This window comes from Orycteropus afer, unplaced genomic scaffold (genome assembly GCF_000298275.1).
Source record: "Orycteropus afer afer isolate SDZICR_OR568_19922 unplaced genomic scaffold, OryAfe1.0 scaffold00136, whole genome shotgun sequence".
In the NCBI taxonomy this organism is placed as follows: Eukaryota; Metazoa; Chordata; class Mammalia; order Tubulidentata; family Orycteropodidae; genus Orycteropus; species Orycteropus afer.
Window position 1 is genome coordinate 4,542,155 of NW_006921723.1, and position 20,936 is coordinate 4,563,090.

General features: G+C 55.1%; 1 protein-coding gene across 1 annotated transcript; it reads left to right on the forward strand.

Moving 5' to 3' along the window:
- Positions 1 to 9,102: 9,102 nt before the first annotated feature.
- VWA1 (von Willebrand factor A domain containing 1) lies at positions 9,103 to 13,206 on the forward strand. The gene is made up of 4 exons (XM_007945510.1): positions 9,103 to 9,175; positions 10,183 to 10,740; positions 12,449 to 12,730; positions 12,875 to 13,206. The coding sequence occupies exons 1-4, from the start codon at positions 9,103 to 9,105 to the stop codon at positions 13,204 to 13,206; spliced, it is 1,245 nt and encodes a 414-aa protein (XP_007943701.1).
- The last annotated feature ends 7,730 nt before the right edge of the window (positions 13,207 to 20,936 follow it).

The following is a 20,936-nucleotide window of genomic DNA, read 5'->3' on the forward strand; positions in this document are numbered from 1 at the left end:
TTTTTTTTTTTAAGTTTCTCATTAGCCACCCACCAGGTGCAGAATATGCACAGTAAAGGTCAACGTGAGGGGCACAGCAAGAACAAGAATCTCTCACTGGGGCTTGAACTTGGATCCAGAGACATCACGAATTCTTAACTTGAACCTCAGAACCCCACATCTTTCATGAATAAAGATGATGTACCCCTCCCCGACCCCTTATAAACCTTAGGAATCCCTTTGTTGAGGGAGAGACATGAAGCTAACAGAAGCAAAAGCCCCTCTCCATTGCTCCCCTTTTCTGTCTAATAAACTTTGGTTCATGTGGATATTTTGCCTCTCCTGTTCAATTCTCTGTCAGTAGAAGCCAAGGACCCCTGCTCAGGCTCTCAGGCACCCTGGTAACTGTATCCAGTAAGTTCCAGAGGTGGTGAGGCTTGCTTGGGAGACATCCACAGTCAGGTGAAAGCCAAAGCAGTTCCAGAACCCATTTGGTGGCCAGCAGCAGGGCTCATCCTTTAGCCAGGGTCAGGACTCATTCTGTGATTTGGGTCAGGGCTCACCTTTGGCCAAAGTCAAGGCTCAACCTGATACTGGAGCTCCACCTGTGACTGGAGTCAGGATTCAGCCTGTGACCAAGGTCTGGGCTCAACCTGTGGCCAGAGTTATGCTTTACATAGACAGCAGAGCAAGAGTGCAGTCTTTTTTCTCTGGCTAATTTGAAGATCTCTTTTTCTCTGGTGTTCTATTGTTTTACCTGGTAGTGTAGTGCCTAAAGCACTTGACTGCTAACCAGGAGGCTGGTGGTTCAAACTCACCAGCCACTCCTCAGAAGGAAGGTTGGGAGATCTACTTCCATAGTGATACCGCCTCAGAAAACCAAGGAGGAAAGAGGGGTCACTATGAGTCGGGTCCGACTCGACGGCACATAACAACAACATTGTTTTACCAGCATGTATCTAGGTATATATAGATATGGTTGTCTCTCTCTCTTTGGTATACATTGTGTTCCTATTTCTATGGATTCATTCTCCATGCTGTATTGTAAATAATATTTATCTTCTTTCTCTAGTTCACTTATTCTCTCATTCCTCTTGTTTAAACTTTTGATTAAAATCACCCATTTAATTAAAATTATGATCATATCTAAAAGTTATAATACTTGGTTATTTTTCAAATGTACTTGATTATTTTTAATGGTATCTTAGTGCATACATCATTTTTGGATTCCATCTTTGACTTCTTAAGCATTTCATATGTAGCTAGTTTTTATTCTGTACCTAACAAGTCCAATATCCTAGTCTTTAGGAGGTCTAAATTTATTTGTTGTCTTTAATGTGTCTCACCAAGGGTGTAATGTTTCTTTGAATGTTTGGTAATTTTTCATTGTTATCCCCTACCTGTGATAATTCTGAAGTTTTACCTTGGGGATTTTCCCTCCAGAAAGCATTCACTTTTGTGGACATGACCAGCTTGGGCTCCCTTGAGGGTCCTTAAGGGTCCTGATTTCATAACCAAAGCACCCAAGGCTTGCTTCCTTGATGGTACTTTGGCTCTGTCTCCAAGAATCCTCCACATTCTCATTTACTTAATATCATCATATTTGGTTTCTGCTCAATACTCTTTTATTTTTGAATTTTCAGAGTTTAAATTTGGGGTGGGGGCTTTGCTCCCTGTAAGCCCAGCAGTGTGTTTAAAAAGTGTGTAACTCATCCAGAATCTAGTTATAGCTGAAAGATCTTTTAGAGGCTCTAGTCTGCCGTATTGCCAGCAGGACTCAGCCTGTGACCAACAGGGGCTTAGCCTGTGACCAGAGCTCAGGGCTCAGATATGATCATGGTCAGAGCTCAATTTAGGACCAGGATCAGGACTCAGGGTTATGACTAGGATCAAAACTCTGTGTAGGGCCAGGACCAGGGCCAGGGCTCAGTCTGCAGCCAGGATCAAAGCTTAGGCTGGGCCAAGGGTCATAGCTCAGTCTGGAGCCAGGATCAGAGTTTAGGATATGACCAGGGTCAGGACTCAGCCTGTGACTTGGGTCAGGGCTCCGTCTGTGGCCTTAAGCAGAGTCCGGTATGTGGTTGGATCAAGTCCAGTAGGAGTTCTTGGGGTTTTCCAACCGTTGCCTATGCCCACCTCCAATGCTTTTCCTGGATAGACAGGAGCTGGGCCCCTTGCCAAGCAGCCAAGGATAACTTCCCCTGGGCCATAGCTGCCTTCCTCTCCTCCTGCCCAGGGTTGGACAGGCTCTGACAGACGCCAAGCTTCAAGGATGAGGATTCTCCTGGGAAGTCCTTGGCTGAGGATCATCCTGGCCCCAGAGTCATCAAAACAACAGCTGGGCCTGGTGGGGGTGGGGAGGTCGCAGCGGGGGAGCCCTGCTTGTCTAGAGGGGAGTCAGTGTGGAGGTGGGGCCTGAGGCCAAATTGATTCCCTAAAGGTGTTCTTCCACTTCCCAGGACACCCTGGAGCCATCAGCTGGCCCAGGGGTGTGAAGGCCTTAGCAGTACTGGGATAAATCCGCTTTGGTCCCAGCCCTGACTATTCACAAGAGGAACATCTGGGGGTGGGAGGGGAGGTGGCTGTTGAAGGCAGTTCACAGAAGAGGCCCTGGGGTCTGCTTTTGTGGGGAGGAAAGAGCAGCTTTAGAGTATGGAGGTGGAGGCGGCTGCTTGCAGGGAATCAAGAGGGGGGTAGGGAAGGCAAGTGAGGGCCAAGGCCAAGGCAGGGGTTGACCCAGGGGAGAGAGGATGGGAACAGGCCCCGGGGGCTGGGGCAGGAGGAGGGGGCTCTACACCCTTGCCTTTGGCTCTTCCTGCACTGTCCTCTGGTCCCCTTTTGGGAGCCTGGGGTCACAAGGTTTCCTATTCACCAAGGCCTGGAGCAAGTGGCCTCTGCCCACCCCTTCTAACAACTCCCCCCCCCCGCCCCGCTCCCCAATCTCTGCCTTCCCCACCCTGAGAGAAGCAAGGAGCCCATAACAAAAGCTCCCTCCCTCAGGACTCCTCCGAGTCCAGAGTCCAGCCCTCATCTCTGCTCCTCACCCTCAGAGCCTCCACCCCAAGCCTGGAGTTGCCCACCGGCCTCCCAGCCTCCATCGGGCTCACCTAGCTGCATCCTGAAGGTCTCCTGCATTTGGCTTCCAAGGGACAAACCTGCTGGGCAGCCAGGTGAAGATCTCCGCGGGCCTGGCCTCTGCCTTGTAAAGAACCACCTGGCCAACCCAGGGCCCCCACAGGAGTGGGGCAGGCCGCATCTGATTCTCTGTGTGGCCTTTTCTGCTCCCCCAGAGCCCATCAGAGGGGGTGTTGGATTCACTTTACTGGTGGCTCCCCGAGAGCCAAAGGTCAGCTATTCATTTAGAAAGTATTTCCTGGGAGTTCAGGTGTCTTCCACATACCCTTCTGTACCCTCCCCCCGCCCCGCCTCCCTCCACCGAGATCCTTTCCCAGGGTCTCAGGGTCTTCCTCCTGAGCTCACTTGCATCTCCTTACTTCAAGCACCACCACCACCCCACCCTGTCAACCTGGGGGGGGCTGCCCCCTACCCAGGAATATGGGCCCACCCTATGCCAGGCAGAAATCACTGCCTGGGGCGACCAAGCTGGGATGGGTGAGCTGGCTCTGGGAGTCTCTGTTCCTTCCTGGTACTTCCCTTTCCCATCTTTGGAGAAGCCACTCTGCCAAGGTGTGACATAGACCAGTCCACACCCTGCTGGCAATTCTGGACACAAACCTCCTTCCTTCCCTATAAAGAGTTCCAGACAGCTAGCTGAAGACTTCTTGACTCTGTACCAAGTAGGACTTGGCTTGGGGGTCAGGGCAGGGCCAGGCATCCCTTCACAGCAGAGGGAATAGCCAGTGCAAAGCAAGGGGTCCCATGAAGAAGGAGGTCCCAAGATTTAATCCAGTGCAGAGGCTGAGCACTGAGGCATGACCCACCTCTGACCTGTTAGACTCTCCCTGGGCTTACCTGGGCACCTCAGGCTATGCCTACACAGGAGCAGAGTCACAGGCCCGTGGCTGCTTCCACTACTCAATCCTGTCAGCGTTACCTGAAAAATACCAGGGCCGGCCCTGACGCATTACAGCCAATTGTCCACACCAGATTTCAAGGAGAAATCTGTCCACCATGGGTGACCCTAATAGTATTTGAAATACCAGTGGCATAGCCTCCAGCCTCTGTGCAACATGCAAGCCACCACAGTATGACACACTGACAGACAAATGGTGGTCAAGGAGAAGGGGAGAGTTTAATTAGGAGGTGCACCAGCTAGAGACAGATGGGGTCTTAGTGACTCCAAAAAAGGCCCACTCTGCTCAGCATTTACAATCAAGGTTCTTATACTAAAGCAAAAGAGATACAGCAAGTGTGCAGGATTAATTAACATTTTCCAAAAGTTAGATAGGACAATGAATAATTAAGAAAAGAATATTTCAATTAGTCCAAGAGACTGGTACACCATGTGATCCTCAGCCTATACAACTATGAGACCAGAAGAACTAGATGGTGCCCGGCTACAACTGTTAACCACTCGGATGGGGCTCTATGTAGGAGATCCTGGATAGAGAGGGAGAACAATGTGGAACAAAACTCAAAATCATTAAAGAAAAAAAAAGGACCAGGTTTGCTGGTCTGATAGAGCCTGGTGGAACCCCTGAGACTATGGCCCCTAACTGCCCTTCAGGTCTGGAATTGAAACCACTCCTGTGGCTTCCAGCCAAACAAAAGACAGGCATATGAGCTGAACATTTACACTAGGCAGATACACTCCTTGGAGAGATCATTCATGGGAGAATAGAAGGGCTGTGTATGCACAGGGAGACAGCTCAGGGGGCAGGAGTGCATGGACAGGAAGGATACAGGGAAGAGGTAACTATGGGGAGGAAGTGGGACGGGAGCTGTTGCATTGTAGGAAATTGCAGTCAACATCATGAAACATACTGTATGTGAGCTGCTGTATTTGAAATGAATTTGTTCTATAAATGTTCACCCAAATTACAATAAAATTTAAAAAGAAAAGTATGTTTCCTGTGAGTGCCCAGCAGTCAGGTAATCCTTAAGAGACTTTATTGGTGTTCATCAAAGTCTGAGTGACCAATCGGAAAGTCTGACCCAGGAGCCTTTATCGACACAGATGGGTCTGTCTTAGATCACAGGGTACAGCAAGAACTAATAACTGTAGCTTAGAGAGAGAACAAATTAATTATAACACAAAGTTGAAGTCAGGTTTTAAAGACATGGCATCATAACTGAAAATATGGAGTCTTACTCAATATGGAGTTAGGCCTAACAAAGCAAAAATCTTTAATCCTCACACCAGCTCCCCTTGGCCTGAGGCTTTCCACAGGATCTTGTTGTTGTTGTTATGTGCTGTCAAGTCGGGCCCGACCCACAGCGACCCCTCCTTGGGTTTCCGAGGCAGTATCACTATGGAAGTAGATTGCCCCATCTTCCTTCCGAGGAGTGGCTGGTGGGTTTGAACCGCCAGCCTTCTGGTTAGCAGTCAAGTGCCTTAGGCACTACGCTACCAGAGCTCCCCCATAGGATCTTAGGAACCTTATTCACACCAATCCAGCCCATCTGGTGGGGTTTGGCCCTGCTGTTCCCTCTGTCTGGGATGCTCTTCCCTCCAGGCCTCAGTATCCCTCTTGTTTCATTCTCTGTCCAATGCCATCCCCAGAGGCTGGCCTGGCCACCTTGTTTGACCTGCTTTGGGGAAATAAAGACATGTATCTCGATGGCAAATAACAACAGCAACATCCTTGCTAAGATGCACAATGGGATCCCCTTATAGACAGGAACACACTCTAGGGACAGGGACTCTGCCAGGTCCCCAATGGCCCCAGCACCCTACGTGCCAGACACAGCACAGAGATGAGGAATGCATGAATAGAGGTGCCGCCCCCCCCCGCCGCCCCCTCCCCCTCTCCCCTGCCATGCCCTGTGCCCAGGCCGCCTACTCCCAGCTGTATAATCTGGCCACCTGGGACTGGGTGGGGGTAAGTAAGCTCTGGGGGCTGGCAGAATAGTGAGCTGGGACCCAAAGGCCCCCAGGAATGGTCGGTCCTCAGGCCCCAGCAAGTCCCAGACCACAGACAGGCGGGTCCCTTGAGAAGAATGTGTGGGTGGGGCTGAGGGGGCTGGTGGGAAGGAGCTGTCAGGCCTGCTCCTCTTAACTGCCCCCTCCCTCTGCCCCACTCAATATTATGGGGAGGGGTCAACAGCTTCAGCCTATACCACCCCCCACAGCTGCTTCCTGTTCCTTTGGTGGGTGTGTGGGTGGGTGTGTATGTGCTTGCGTGCAGGAGCATGTGCCTGTGCTATGAAGATCGAAAAAAACACCAGCACACAGAGTGGGGTGGAGGCCTAGGCCCCATACTGTGCCCTCAGCTGGGGTCAGGGATGGGGTCAGGGGTGGTGACTGAGGCCCAGGGAGCTGCCCTTTCCCTGGGGTCGAGCATGATCACATCTGAGCTGGAGACAAAAGGCCCTTCTTCTCTAGAGAAGCTGGATTGTGCAGCGGAGGAGGGAGCATTCCCAAGGACCCTGGGTGGGGGCAGGGTGGTGCCCGGCTGGCCAGTGTCCCTGGGGAGCAAAGAACCCCAGAATCTCCCCCACCTATATGCAGACTGGTGAAGGGGAAGCATCTTTGGGAAGCGAGGCTTAGGACCCCCAGATCTGTGCTGGGCCATGGGGACAGAGAAGGCTCAGCCATGGGGCCTGGCCTTTCCTCCTGGGTCCCCAAGATGCCTAGACCAGGCAGGGAAGGACTGAGCTTGGGGAAGGGAAGGCTGTGGGGCCAGGGACTTGCTGTGACCTGTACTGACCTGTCCCTCTTGCCCCTACCCCACCTCTCTGCCCCTTGCTGTCCCTGCCCTTCTCACCCCCCAAGTCCTTGTTCCCTTCAAGAGGAGGTTTCCGGATCATTTTATTTATGCTTCCTCTGGTGTCAGGACCTGGCCTGGTCCTGACCACCACACCTCTGGTTGACCCCACTCGCTCCCAGGGGACCCTCTGCCTGCCCAGGTCTCACCTCTGAGGCTAGAGGCAACAGTGGGGACAGAGGGGAACAGGCTGGAGCTGCTAGGGGAGGGTCCTGGGGGTGTGAGGCCAGAGCTCAGTAGAGCAGCAGCAGTGACTGTGGGCAGCAGGCCCGGCTGGCTATCCCGAGGCTGGGCCTCCCTGGTCCTTTCTGCTTCTGATGGCACAGCTGGAGGGAGGAGGATTGCTGTTTCTTTGAGGGCCTGAGACACGGCCAACAAGACCCATTCAGTTTTTCCAGAAGGTATGGAAACTTCCCCGTCAGCCTAGCACAGGCGGAGGTGTGACTGTGGGCCTCCTGAGTCCAGCTAAGTTCCCTGCCTCTGAGGCCCTCTCAGGGCCAACAGGAGTCGGGGGACAAATGGGATGACTGCCTGCAAGCCAGAGGGCTCCCCACAGGGCAGATGCACCACGGTCCAGCTCCCTACTGCGGCAGGTCCACAGTGGGTTCTCAGGGAGACATATTTGCACAAGGCAACCTAGGCATGCCTCCTACAGGGTCCAGGATCAGCCCCCTTGCTGGGACCTAGGCCCACCCACCCCAGCTGCTGCTGACTTGTCCAGTGCCTCCATCTCATCACCCTCCAAGGAGGCAGCCAGCCCTCATCAGCCCAGGCACCTCTGAGTGGCACATCCCTGGGTCCAGGGCTCAAGCTCCTCTCTACTCTCCCGACAGGGCCCAGGCGGGAAGCACCAGTAGTTTCTGGTCCCAGCTGAGGCCTCAGGTCTGTGGAACTGAGCCAGCACTGCCACTGCCAAGATTCCCGGCAAGAGGGTGGGGGACGGCGACGACACAATTCTCACTTGTTCCCGCCGCCAGCTCTTCGGCTCCGCCGCCAGGCGCTTCCTTTTTTAGGCAAAGTAGGAGCTCCTGCCTGTCCCCATGCCCCCACAGTGCTTCACCTGCCAGGAAGAGAGGAAGGAAAACTGTTGCGTCTCATCCGTCCTCCCTCCCGCAGTGCATCCTCCTGGGGGGGGGGGGTTGGAAAGGGAGGGAACATCCGGCAGAGGTGACCCCACCCCCTTACCCTGGGGGAAAGTTGGCCCAGACCCCCAGCTCTGTGGAGAGAAGGGGCTAGGAGAAGGCAATGCATAACCCACAGGAAGGCATTTTAGGAATTAGGCTGGCGGGACACTCCTGGACTTCAGCTTGGCCCATCCCAGGAGATGCTGCCACCCTTCCTCACCTAAGAAAGGGGATTTGCCCTGGGGGGGGGCAAAGGCCCTCAGGACACCCCTGAAGCCAGCCACCTCTGGTCACTCTAGGCCCAGCTAAGATTTTGAGACCCTGGGCCCTTGGCTCAACAGCAAGCTGGGTCTGCCCGGGGTTTGCCCTCCTACAGAGGTTGCCTCAGTGTCTGTGTCAGACCAGACATCTGTAGGCCTATGTCTCTTCCTCCAGGAAGCTGGATGGGTGGGGACTTTGCTTTTGGGGGTTTTGTATCCCTTAAGAAGCATGTTCTCAAGTTTCTCAGGCCACTGTCCCCTCCCAAAGCTCTGTGTTCTTTCTAAGGTTGGCCCAAGACCCAGAAGCACACCCCTCTCTTTGGGCTTGGTCTGGAGGGACATTGATCTTGGTGTCATCCTTTCTGGCACACTTGGCCAGACCTGGAGATCAATAGGTTGGGCTTCTCTGGGGCTTGGGTTCAGGGTCCCCTGCTTTGCGGAGTCTAGGGCAGTGTTCATAAGTGACCAGGCAGGTGATTGGTGACTCCCTGTGCACCTGGCTGCGAGGTGGGGGGGGGAGGCAACAGACCCCACAGCCTCACACCTGGCGAAGGGGAGACTGGAGTGTGTGTGCCTGTGTGTGCCTGTGTGCGCCTGTGCTCACGTGTGCATGTTCTGATCGGATCTCGGTAGTGCTACTTGTCTGGGTGTCTCCGTGTCGGCTGGGTCTGTGCACGTCTGGAAAAGTGCGTGCGCCGCCGGGAGGCGGGGGTGGGGTCTGGGCGCGGGGCGGGGCATAGCCGGGGGCGGGACCAGGGGCGGGACCTCAACCCGTGGATCGTGGAGCGGCGCGCCCAGGAGCCTAGGAGAGAGCGAGCGGCGCCCTAGCACTGCGCCTTGTTCCACAGCGCGATGCTAGCCTGGACCGCGCTTGGCTTGGCCCTGAGCTTGCGGGTGGCGCTGGCGCAGAGCGGCGCCGAGCGCGGTGAGTGCAACCCAGGGAACCAGGGAGCGGAGCTCTGGGCGCCCCCTTCACTCCCCGCGGCGCGCGCCCGTCCGCCAGGGCCTGGGGACAGCCGGGCCTGGCAGCCCCACCCACCTGCGGCGGTTCAGCCCAGGTGCCCCGGGCGGGCTAGACAGCACATCTGCTGGAGTGTGGAGCTCGCCATCTGCCGAGGTCGAGGCCGGGCATCTCTAAGGGATCGCGGGGCCTGGACGGGGAGGGGGAAGTGTCCGCATCCTCAGTTTCCCCACCCCTGGAAGAACCGTTAGTAGAGCGATGGTAGCCGTGTTGGAATCGCTTTACTGAGTTGGGGCCTGGATCAGACCCAAGATGCCCCCAGACCCCCAGCAGGGAAGGGGAGGCACTGCCTTTCCAGTGTGCCAGACAGACTGGGAGGAGTGGGGAGGCCCAGGAGGGCCTGCTTCCGAGGTCCAGATGGAGCAGAGATGGGGGCTAGGGGACGGGTGATACCATCTTCAATGCGGTCACTGAAGCCAGCCTGACTGCCTGGGCTGGGAAAGAGGAGGGGGCTGAGTCCAGTGCTTCATCCCCCTCTCCTGCTGCTGTGTGTACCTCAGGGTGGGCTGTCTCCCCTCAAGGCTGAGCTGTGAGGCTGAACTCCAGCACTAAAGCCACTTCTTAGAAAGACAGCCTGGGAGGCAGCAAAGATGTTGAGAGCAGCCCCCCAGGGCTCCTGGGCTAGTTGGGGAAGGGAGAGTGTGGGACTGTCATTGTATAGATGGGACAGGAGCCCAGAGAGTGTCCTGCTCTGGTGCTGCCCCAGTGACATAAATCCATTGAGGAGCTGGGCCTCCTGCTTGGCTCAGAACCACCCCTCCCAGGGCCTTCAGGATGGAACAGTGCAGGCTCTTGAAGTCAGCTAGGGTTAGGATGACTTAGGACAAACTCAGATCCTGGTTTTTCTGCTTTGGGGTGGGCTGTCTCGGGGGGGCCTTTGCCCCAGGACTGAACCCTCCCCTCTCCCCCAGGTCCCCCGGCATCATCCCCCCAGGGGGACCTGCTGTTCCTGGTGGACAGTTCGGCCAGCGTGTCTCACTACGAGTTCTCCCGGGTTCGGGAGTTCCTGGGGCAGCTGGTGGCCCCTCTGCCCTTGGGCCCCAGGGCCCTGCATGCCAGCCTAGTGCATGTAGGCAGCCAGCCGGACACTGAGTTCTCCTTTGGCCAGTACAACTCAGGTGCATCAGTTCAGGATGCCATCCGGGCTGCAACCCAGCGCATGGGTGACACCAACACTGGCCTGGCACTGGCCTATGCCAAGGAGCAGCTGTTTGATACAGCAGCCGGTTCCCAGCCAGGGGTGCCCAAGGTGCTGGTGTGGGTGACAGATGGTGGTTCCAGCGACCCCGTGGGGCCCCCCATGCAGGAGCTCAAGGACCTGGGTGTCACTGTCTTCATCATCAGCACTGGCCGAGGCAACCTCCTGGAGTTGTCGGCCGCTGCCTCAGCCCCTCCTGAGAAGCACCTGCACTTTGTGGATGTGGATGACCTGCACATCATCACCCAGGAGCTGAGGGACTCCATTCTCGGTAGGTGGGAGGAAGTGGGGCCCTGAGGAGCCCTAGCTGAGAACCACAGCAGGAGAGACTGGGGCAAGACTTCAGGAGGACTTGGAGCCAGGGCTGTGGAATGTGAGGTGTCCTTGAAGGTGTGTGTGGTGGGGGGAGTGACATGAGGCATTTCTGTCCACTGGCCATGGACACACTGCAGCTGGGGCTCCTAGGAAGCTGCTATCTGGGGCTGTTGGGGACAGAGAGACGAGGCTGAGGAACCACCTCCAGGAGTGTTTCCTGTTGAGGGGTGCCAGACCAGTGCTAGAGGTCCCCAGAGTGGGGGCACTGGTGGACTGTATTTGGTAGGTGTGGCTGATAGAAAAAGAAGGGTGGTTCAAGTCCAGGAACTCGGTGGACATGCACTGAGGCTCCCATGTCTGGAGAGAGGAGAGGCCAGGAAGATCAGAAAGGGCCTGGGCTGCCTCTCATGGAGCTCAGGCCCTTTACTGGTTAGGATAGCCATGGAGGTGGCTGAGCAGGGCAGTGTGCTGACTAGGTTTGGACTTCAGGCTTGTTGTGGGAACTGTCCTGGAGGAGGAGGGGGTGGGGCTGCTACTGGGGCTGAGGGCACCCCTCCCAGTTCACTGGGGTGGGGTGGGGCTGAAGAAGAAGGGCATGGTTGCTGGCCAGTCTGCTTTTCCCATTGAAAAGTGTCAAGAACTCCAGAGTTGTTCACAAGTCTCAGCCTTTGGGTTAATCATCCACCTAAAGCCGGAAGGACTTGGTCTGTGTGCTGGAGAGGGGTGGAAGGTCCTCTGGAAGATTTCCTCTAGGGATATCTGCCCCATGTGGTCACCCTCCGTAGGCCAGCCTGGATGGCACAGCAGGATAAGGCAGGCAGCTGGACAATAAAAACTCAAGGCTCCTGGGCACAGACGTCAGGCAGAAGGGTGGGGGTCTTGTGGGGGTAGGTCTGGGTGTGGGGGATGGGGAGGAGAGCATGCCAGGCTGATGGCAGGGGCACTCAGCATTGCGGAGGAAGAAGTGTCCAAGATTCCATGACTGACTCCACCCATAACATTTACTAGTTAACCAAATCACAGGTCACTTAGCCATATGGTGCTTGGCCATATGCTGGGGTAACATGTTTAGGGTCCCACTCCAGGGTCCTTCCATGCCCCAATTCTGTGGGGTTCTAGGACCTGAGGCAGGAAGCATCCCAGAAACCCAGGTCCAACTGTTCCTGGAGTTGTCCTGTCTCCACTGTACCTCCCAGGGACTCTCCTGGGTGCATCCTTGGGTTCCCCTTCACCTCAACTCTCCAGATCTTGGCTGACCTCAGACCCTGTGGGCCTACTCCAAGCCAGGGTCTGGCCCTTGTTCCCTGACATCACTGTGGGCCCTGGTGTGGTGGCCCCTCTACCATTCCCAAGAGTCTGGGTTTGGGTCTGAGGCAGGCACGGAAGCCTTGATGGTGAGAGGGATGGGGCTGCAAGCTCCTCTGTTTTCTTCCTTCAGCCCCATCTCTGCTTTGCATATCATTAGCATCTAATTTGGGTGAAAATGCTGCTGGATGTGGCCAGATTGGCCTGTCCAGGAGCTCACCATGTCTTCCTGGCCTGTTGGCCCAATCCCTGTCCATCTACTGGGGAACCCCAATCTGTGGGGTCTCCCCTGACTCAACAGCTAGGACCCCTGCTCCAGCACAAAGGAGGTGACCTCTGTTTCCTGACTCCACATGCAGACGCGATGCAACCACAGCAGCAGCTCCGTGCCTCTGAAGTCACGTCCAGTAGCTTTCGCCTGGCCTGGCTGCCCCTGCTGACCGCCAAGTCTGGCTACTACTTGCTGGAACTGGTGCCCAGCGCCGAGCCGGGAGTAGTGCGTCGCCAGCAGGTGCCGGGGAACGCCACAGGCTGGGTCTGGGCCGGCCTAGAGCCGGACACGGACTATGACGTGGCGCTGGTACCTGAGTCCAACGAGCTCTTCGTGGGGCCGCAGCACCTGCGTGTTCGCACACTGCCAGGTGAGGTGCGGCCTGGACTGGTGGGAAGGGCGGGGCCTCTAGATGAGTGCGGCAGGGTTGGGGGGAGCGGACTGGTTGGTGGCGGAGAGCTCAAGGCTCACATGTGTGGTCTGTCTCCCCTCCTCCCCCTCCCCCCCACCCCAGAGGAGGCTGGGCCGGAGCGGATCGTCATCTCTCACGCCAGGCCGCGCAGCGTGCGCGTGAGCTGGGCCCCGACGCTGGGGCCTGCCGCAGTGCTCGGCTACCACGTGCTGTATGGGCCACTGCAGGGCGGCACTGCCCAGCGCGTGGAGGTGCCTGCGGGCCAGAACAGCACCACACTGCAGGGCCTGACGCCCGGCACCGTCTACCTGGTCACCGTGACTGCGGCCTTCCGCTTAGGCCAGGAGCGCGCACTGTCAGCCAAGGCCTGCACGCTCCCAGGGGAGCGCAGCCGCGCCCTACCCCTCCCAGACACCAGGGCTCGGGGGCCGTGACCCCGCCCCGCCGGGACTCCATGTGACCCCCACCCGGGCCTCGCAGCAGCCGAAGGGCCCTGTCCACGCCTGCCCTCCAGGACGCGGGTCTCGCCTGACTTCCCTCGGCAGGATTTCAAAGAGTGTCTGGGCAGCCTGAGAACACCCAGTCCTAGCGCTGGGCCCAGGACGGAGGGCGGCGGCCAGAACTCGCTCCCCCTTGTGTGAAGGGCTTGTCCCTCTAGTGGCCAGGGTTGGCATTGGTTCAAGGGAGTTCGACCCAGCAGGTGGCTTCTGAGTCTCCTTCCCACATAGGTCTTGGATGTCGATAAAGGGAGGGCAGGGCAAAGGGAGGCAAAGTGGCTCAGATCAGTCCTCAAAGGCTTCCTGGAGGGGACAGGAAATGGAGAGGGAGGTGCTGGGAGGGTGATAGTGGAGCCAGCAGCGAGGTGGGTGGGCCTGGGGGGTGGTGCCTGCTGGGAACAGGTGGCCCTGCCTTCCTGCCCAGGACCCCAGCTGGGCCCAGCTCGCTGTCACTGGGGGGTAGAGGGTATCTTTTTGGAGAAAGAGGACCCTTGAGGAAAAAAGAGCTTCTATCCTTGCCCCCTCCCAGACCCTGCTCCCTGTCGGGCTGGGGCAGACTGCTCCACTTGGTCCAGCCAAACAAGGGTCCCTGGAATGGGCCATCATCCCAATGGTTCTTTGAAGCCTCCTCTGACCCCACAGGGTTAGGCTTACAGGCTACCTCCTGGTCACTACATAGTGTCCTGGGGCTATCTGAAAAGCCTTGGAGGGCAGGGAGGTCCATCCAGGCCTGCCCTTTGCTGTGCCCAGAGTGCCTGGCCCAGCTCCCATAAATGTCCCAGCTTTCAGAATACAGTATAACCTGCGCTCTGCTGTCAGAGCGCTTTACTCCTCGTGGGGATGCCAGCTGTGGACAGGGCAGCTTCTGAGAGGCTGTGTTGGAGGATCTATGGAGGCCAATTTGTGCTGGAAATGGAGGAGAGAGGCTGCCTCCCTCCTAGTTCCTGTGCTGACCATTGAGCTTTCTGTGACCTCTATTTGCACCCCCTCTTTAGATTCTCACCCTGTTTCTGTGGGCCAGGACCCCAGGAGGAAAGAGCTGCCCTTGGCCATAGCCTTGGCTACGGTCCGCAAGCCTATGTCTAGAGGCTAGAGGCTTCCTGGGCTCAGTCCAACGCTAGCGCCCTCTGCTGGCAAAAGCAGCCCCCTCAGCAAAGTTGATTCTCTCCACTAATGCTTGCTAATGGAAATAAAGCTCCTAACCAGAGATTGCAGGTTTTGAGAGGCGTGGTCAATGCTTGGTTGTCACTTGTCACCTGGCAGTTAAGAGCGCCTTTCTTCAGTCTTCTGCTCAGGCTGGTGGGTGTGTGCGCAAGGGTGGCCCTTCCCAAGAACCAGAAGCATTACAAAGCCTCCCTGGCTGTGTGCTAGGCTCCTGTCTCTTGAACTCACAGCCAGTGTTTGCCTGCTTGTGTGATGATGGCCCAAGAGCACAGGGCCCCCACCCTGCCTGTGTGCAGAGCAGAGGTGGGGCCTGAGGGCAGGGTGACACAGGCCTTGACCAGGCCAGCAGGTTGGAATTTTGTGGGAGAGTTGGATTCCTTCCCAGTTTTCCCCACCCATGTCAAGCCCAGAAGCCTGTGTGGGGCCTGGGGCTGTGCCTGGCTCTGGCTGGGCCCCCAAACGCTGTGTGTTTACCCTTGCCTGTCCTGTGGCCAGCAGGCAGAAGCCCAAAGAATCACATGACCCCAGCAGCTGGCCACATCCCGGGGCAGGGTGAGATGGGTAGGCTTGAACACCAGGAGGCTACTCAGGAGCCAGGCACTGGTGGCTGGCAGCATCAGCCAGGCTGGAACCTTCCCTGGGCCTGAGGGGCAGAGTGACCCCCAGACTGGCCTGCATTCCCCAGCCTGAACTCTTGAGGGCTCAGAGTCTGAGCCTAGAGTCCACCTGAGAACCCAGCCTTGCCCAGAGTCCAGGGTGGGTGGTGAAAGCAAAAAGGCAGCAGCAGGACATCGGTGGGTCACCTGCTAATGTGATGTCTTCTGTGGATGGCTTACTTAGACACACACTCCAAGATACTTGTCTTGACCCAAGACAAGTGGGGTGACAGGCCCATCCCTCAAAGAACACCTGGAACCCCTTACAGGGACAGAGCAAGCAGAAAGAGACCCATGCCCTTGGGTCATTCTCACCCAAGGCAGAGGATCCAATGTCTTCTCCTCTCTGCTGGATCCAAGGCCCAGCACTGTTTGCTTGCGTGCTGGGAAGATCAAGTGCCCTACTTCCATGTCCAGGCCAAGGAACTCCTCCTTCTTGGGGCAAGGAGCCTGTCTCAGAATTGGCTGCCCTTGCATCCTCCAAGCACTTTTTCAAGGTCTTTGACTCTAAGCCATGTCTTGGAGCAGTCTTGGAGCCTTGTGGGGTGCCCCCACTCCCTACCCTGACACTTGGACCACTTCTTCAGTCCTGGGTCCAGGAGGGTGAGGCCAGCAGGTGTGTCCACCCCACGACTGGGAGCTTCTCATTGTGCACTGAAAGCCTAAAAGGGCTGCCCTGGCCAGTTCTGATTGAGAAAAGCAGGCATGGGAATTGGCTCAGGAGGATGACCATGCAAGGAAACCCCAGAGCAAACCTGTTTTCGTAGAGATCGTAATAGACTTTGCTGTTTCCATAGAGATCATAATGGACACAGCATATCCCCATTTCAGCCCTCTGGGCAGTGTGGGTCACAGGCTGAGTCTGTTATCTCCTGCTGTGTTTGAGAGGGGAGGCATATCTGACCTCTAGCTCATAGGAATCAGCCTTGGGCTGCTGGTCTTGATTTTCCTTCCCCCTTGTGAAATTAGAGGTCAGACACTCCCATCACATCATTTATCATAAGTTGATCAGTAAAACTGAAGTTCAAGCGCACCAGCTCTGTACCTTCTGCTTTCTTCCTAGGATGAAAACTTTCTCCCAACATCCTTTTTTGTTTAAATGTCAGTGGGAGTTACATCTCCCTCTGGTGGTAGTGAGGCAGGGGCACAAGGGAACTCTCCCCATGAGTCCCAGCCCTTGGAGGAGGAGGTGAATGAAGTGGCTGTTAGCCTGGGGGAAGGGCCTCACTGACATTGCTGGGAGGGACTGGGAAAGAGCTGTGATGTGCAATGGATTGGCTGTTACATGGTTTTTCTAGCCATGGTCTTGTAAACCCCACCAAAGGGATTGGGTAGAATTATACAAATAAGGTTCGTGAGACCCACCAAGTGAATTGAACAGCTTGCTAATAATGCAAATAAGATGTATGGTACCTTTGTAAGGGTTATTGTTGTAAGGGTAGGACCATACAAAGAAGGTATTGGTACCCTGATAAGGGTAGTGTAGTGCCTAAGGCATTTGACTGCTAACCAGAAGGCTGGTGGTTCAAACCCACCAGGCACTCTTCAGAAGGAAGACAGGGCAATTCACTTCCATCCAGATACCACCTTGGAAACCCAAGGACTATGAGTTGGAACTGACTTGATGACAGTGAGTTTGGTTTTTTGGTTTAACAAGGAGATTGGTCAGTTTTGCCAGCCTTCTAGGCTTAAAATGAGCCATCCCAGAGGTGGAAGGAGGGGGAAACCTCACTACCACCAGGAAGACACGGGAACAGAGCACCTCCTTTGGACCCAGAGTCTTGTGCTGAGTACCTCCTAGACCTAGGAGATGGAGAGAGAGTTGTAACACTGGAGGTGGAGCAAGATGGCAAGGTGAGAAGTGGCCGCCGGGAAACAGCAGCGGAACATGGATCCCAGTGCAGAGCTGTTACGGTGGGTGTGCCAACCCATTGAGCAAGAGAGCTGTGTGTCTTTGGGCTGAGGCTTACTGGCCAAGTAGGCTGCCCCCAGGCACTTACTGGCAGAACTAAAAATCTCTGTAACGTTTGTAGGGCAGAGGCTGGGCTGGCCCAAGAGGCCTGAGGGGCCGAGGGGTTGAGGACAGAGAGGCCTGCCTGTGGCTGTGGCCAAGAAGCTTTCCTGATCAAAGAGCTATATTCTGAGTTACTCCTGATCCTAAACTGTAACTGGTTACTTCCCAAATAGACATCATAACTGTGAATATGGTCTGTGAGTTCTGTGTGACTGTTGCAGTGAATTACGGAACCCAGCAAAGTAGAGTCCCTTGGGAGGGACAGCTGGTGTCAGAATTGGTAAAAGGATTGAGAGAGGAGGCATATCTGACCTCTGCCTCATAGGAATGAGCCTTGGGCTGTTGTTCTTGATTTTCCTTCCCCCCTTGTGAAATTAGAGGAGGTCAGATGCTCCCATCACACCATTTATCATAAGCGGTGATTAGGCTGAGGGCAGAAATCCCCCAATGGGGGTTGGGGGTAGGGCAGTAGTGTGACCTCTGTCACTGACATGTTCTCTGTAGGAACTAAGATGCCTGCCAGTAATTGCCCCTGGCTCAGAAATGTAGGAGACATGGCATCCATGACAGATTGTCCCCTCTGCTCCACAGACATGTAGTTTTGTGCGTGTGTGTGTGAAGAGAGACGTTTATTGCTAGTGAAAACAAGAACTTAACAACATAAACTTGTGCCAACAGCAATGCTTGGCAGGAGTCCCCAGGCCCAGGAGGAACCAGGGGCTCTCCCAAATCCCCCACACTTCCCAGCAGAAAGCGGTTGCCCATGCAGCCTGTGCGGATCCCTGCCTCCTGGGTACATCTCTTTGCAAAGGTTTTCTCCTCCGTCTGATGTGCACTCTGGGGCTGTGAGGACTCAGAGTGACTCAGGAGGAGGGGCAGCACGGGGAAGGCCACTACCCTGCAACCCCGCCCTGCCGACCCCAGAACCCCGTGCTGCACCTGCTATCTGCCTTAGCCCCTCACAGTGAACCTGAGGGCCAGAGCCTGTGATGCGACCTTTGCTCTGTTAGCATGGCACTGGAAACACTTTGACATTAAGCTATGGAAGGAGGATATTTTGGTTACCTAGTGTCGCTCTGACAAGAAAAATACCACAAATGGGATGGCCTTAACAAACAGGAGTTTATTCTTACAATCTGGAGGCTTTAAGTCCAAGTTCAAAGTGCCAGGCTCTAGGGGCTGGGTGAAAGCCCCTCAACCTTGAACTTTGGGGTCCAGCTTTGCCTCCTGCTCCCGGCTCACTAGATCTAGAGGTGTTTCTTCACTCAGACAGTGGCTGGCTGCTGAGACTGAGAAGCCCCAAGGTTGACAAGTAAAAAGGCACAGTCCCGATGTTACCAAACTACACGGCAGGCCATTAACTTAAGTCCATTGTAAGTTCCAAGGTCAGCAGAGCATAGCAGGCTGCTGAGCAATGACACGGTTACATGCAGGGTCCAAGCATGCCATAGGCTATAGACCATTCCCAAAGGCTTCTCCTTAAATACAGGAAGCAGACCACATACCCAAAGGCAGCTACCCAGCTGCTTGTGGTAGATCCCACCATGGAGTTGATTGCCAGTCTCCTCATGGGGATTAACTACCACCAGCTGCCCAGCCACTCAACCAGGCCCAGCCAAGTGGACACACAAACCAAACTACCACAGAAGAGAAAGGCTTCCCTTGTCCACCAGAGTAGGAAACAGGATGAGGGAGGGAGGAAGGGCAGCAAGTGGCCTATGGCAAAGCACAGCCCCCACCATGGTGCCTGGACAGAATGCCACAGTCTGCTGGGCTCTGGTGCTGCCTGAATGGGAGAAGGTCTCCTGCATGGGGGAGAGGGCAAGAACCATGCAGGCCCCTGACCCATTGTGTGGCCTGGGGCACCAGTTAGCCATCTCTCCAGTTCCAGGACCAGGCCCTACACAACATGTAGGCCTTCTAAGCAGGGGCAGGTAGCTCATGCTCACAAGGGGTCCAGTCACAGGCCCTCCTGGAGCTTCTGGAAGATCGTGAAGGCGTATCAGTGACCTTGGGCTTTGAGTGATTTAGTGTCCTTTCTGAGCACTACTTTTCTTGCGGGAAGGTAGGGAGCAGTCTAGCAGGGGCAGCAGGGCCTGCAGGGGAGCATCTGCATGAAGGCCATACCCCCCACGTTGCAGCGCCTGGATGCATGCACCTCTGTGAAGTGAACTGCATCTTCAGGAGGAGTGCTGGTGGTCCAAACTCTTGCTGGGTTGGTCCAGCTAGGTGGGAGGGGCTGCTTTGGGAGCAGTGGGCCTGAGTGACCACAAGTAGGTAACTGTCACCTAAACACAGAGACCTTAACAGAAAGCCCAGCCATTTGGCTGTTGGGTGGAGCTGGTGGGTTGCACGTTTTAGGGTTTTTAGTCTCAGTCACTCTATAGTCTGGGCCAAGATGGCAGGTTCCTAGGGCTCAGGCTGCACCACCTGAGGAGGGCAAGACTGCAGAGTGATTTTGGGTGTATCAGCAACATCATGTTCACCCCCAAGTTTAGGTGGACAGGTAGGTGTTGTCCATGGGAGACACCAGGTGAGACTGGCAGCCAGCCACAGCAGCCTTGGTGCTGGGAAGCCCTGGAGCTTGGTCACTGAGGGCCTCGGGCCAGACTGCAAGGCCCCAGCTCCCAGCAACCAGATCTTGAGAGCAGAAAGGGGGCAGGTCCCTGCTCCTACCAGCCTGGGCTCCCAGGGTCTGCTGCATTCTCCCAGCTGGGGTTCCAGATCAGGCTAGAGGCCAGGCTGTCCACCTGTAGCTTTAACTCCTGCAGCCTCTCTTCCAGGCTGGAGCAGCCCCACAAAGAAGCAAGTGAGCTTTGGGGCAGTAGGGAAGATGGTCAAAAAACAGAGCTGAAGCATAGCCCCACTCCTAGGAACCTCCGTTTTGTCAATAAAGCATCAATGCTTTGTGAAGGTGGCCCATTAGGATCCCCTTTATTTACTTTGGGCTTTCAGGAAAGGTATGTTTGTTCTTCCCAATGGTTTTCAATATGAGACTTTCACAAACACAGGTGGATGGGACATTTTGGATGCCTATCAGGGGTGGGAAGGGTAGAGGAGTCCACACCTGGGTCCCAAGTGAATTTTTAAAAGCAGAGCTTTATTTTTGAAGTTATTCCCCTTTTCGTATAAGGAGAGACACAAGTTAGCTAAATGCCTGATTGATGATGTTGTCCTTGGACAACAAGTATTGCACATCTCTTACCCATTTTCTTTTCTTTATCTAGTGAAGCCCCGTCAGGCATGGCTGACTCATAAAAACCATGATGGCGGCCACTGGGGGGCTTCTGGCTATTGCTGGGAAACTCATTTGGCTTTTCTTTTCATTTGGAAAGAAACAAAGCAGAATTAGCTTTGAACTTTAAAACACCTTTTTCCTATTTTGATTCAGGTTTAAAATAGTTTTCAATCGGGTGGGAAAAGTCAGTCCATATAATTCTGTGAACTCAACCAGTTCCATCAAGAAAAGAACTCTGTGTCACTGAATTGGCCATGTCGAAATTGTTGAGATGGTGTATGTTTGTTACATATATTTTCACAATTTTTAAACAAAAAAAACAACCAAGGGGTAACTTTAAAAGACTGGACACAAGACATTGATTTCAGGCACTGTGGGTTCCAGAGCAGTGCTCACCCAAGGCGGGTTCTTGTCTCCATCTGACCTAACCTAGTGCAAATGGCTCCTCTGTCCCTGAAGCAGGCACCTGGCATTTGGAGGCTCTTAGGAAAGAGCAGCCTGGTATAGGTCTCTACGTTCTCTCCTGTATTCCGGTGTTGGAGTTCTCTGCCCCCTCCCCCTGCCCTGCCTGTGAGTCACTTTTTGAAAAATATAG

Excerpts from the sequence above, each read along its gene's own strand:
- VWA1 (XM_007945510.1), top strand. The coding sequence starts at position 9,103 with ATGCTAGCCTGGACCGCGCTTGGCTTGGCCCTGAGCTTGCGGGTGGCG. Across the intron at positions 9,176-10,182 it reads GCAGAGCGGCGCCGAGCGCG|GTCCCCCGGCATCATCCCCC; the intron begins GTGAGTGCAACC and ends CCTCTCCCCCAG. Across the intron at positions 12,731-12,874 it reads GCGTGTTCGCACACTGCCAG|AGGAGGCTGGGCCGGAGCGG; the intron begins GTGAGGTGCGGC and ends CCCCCACCCCAG.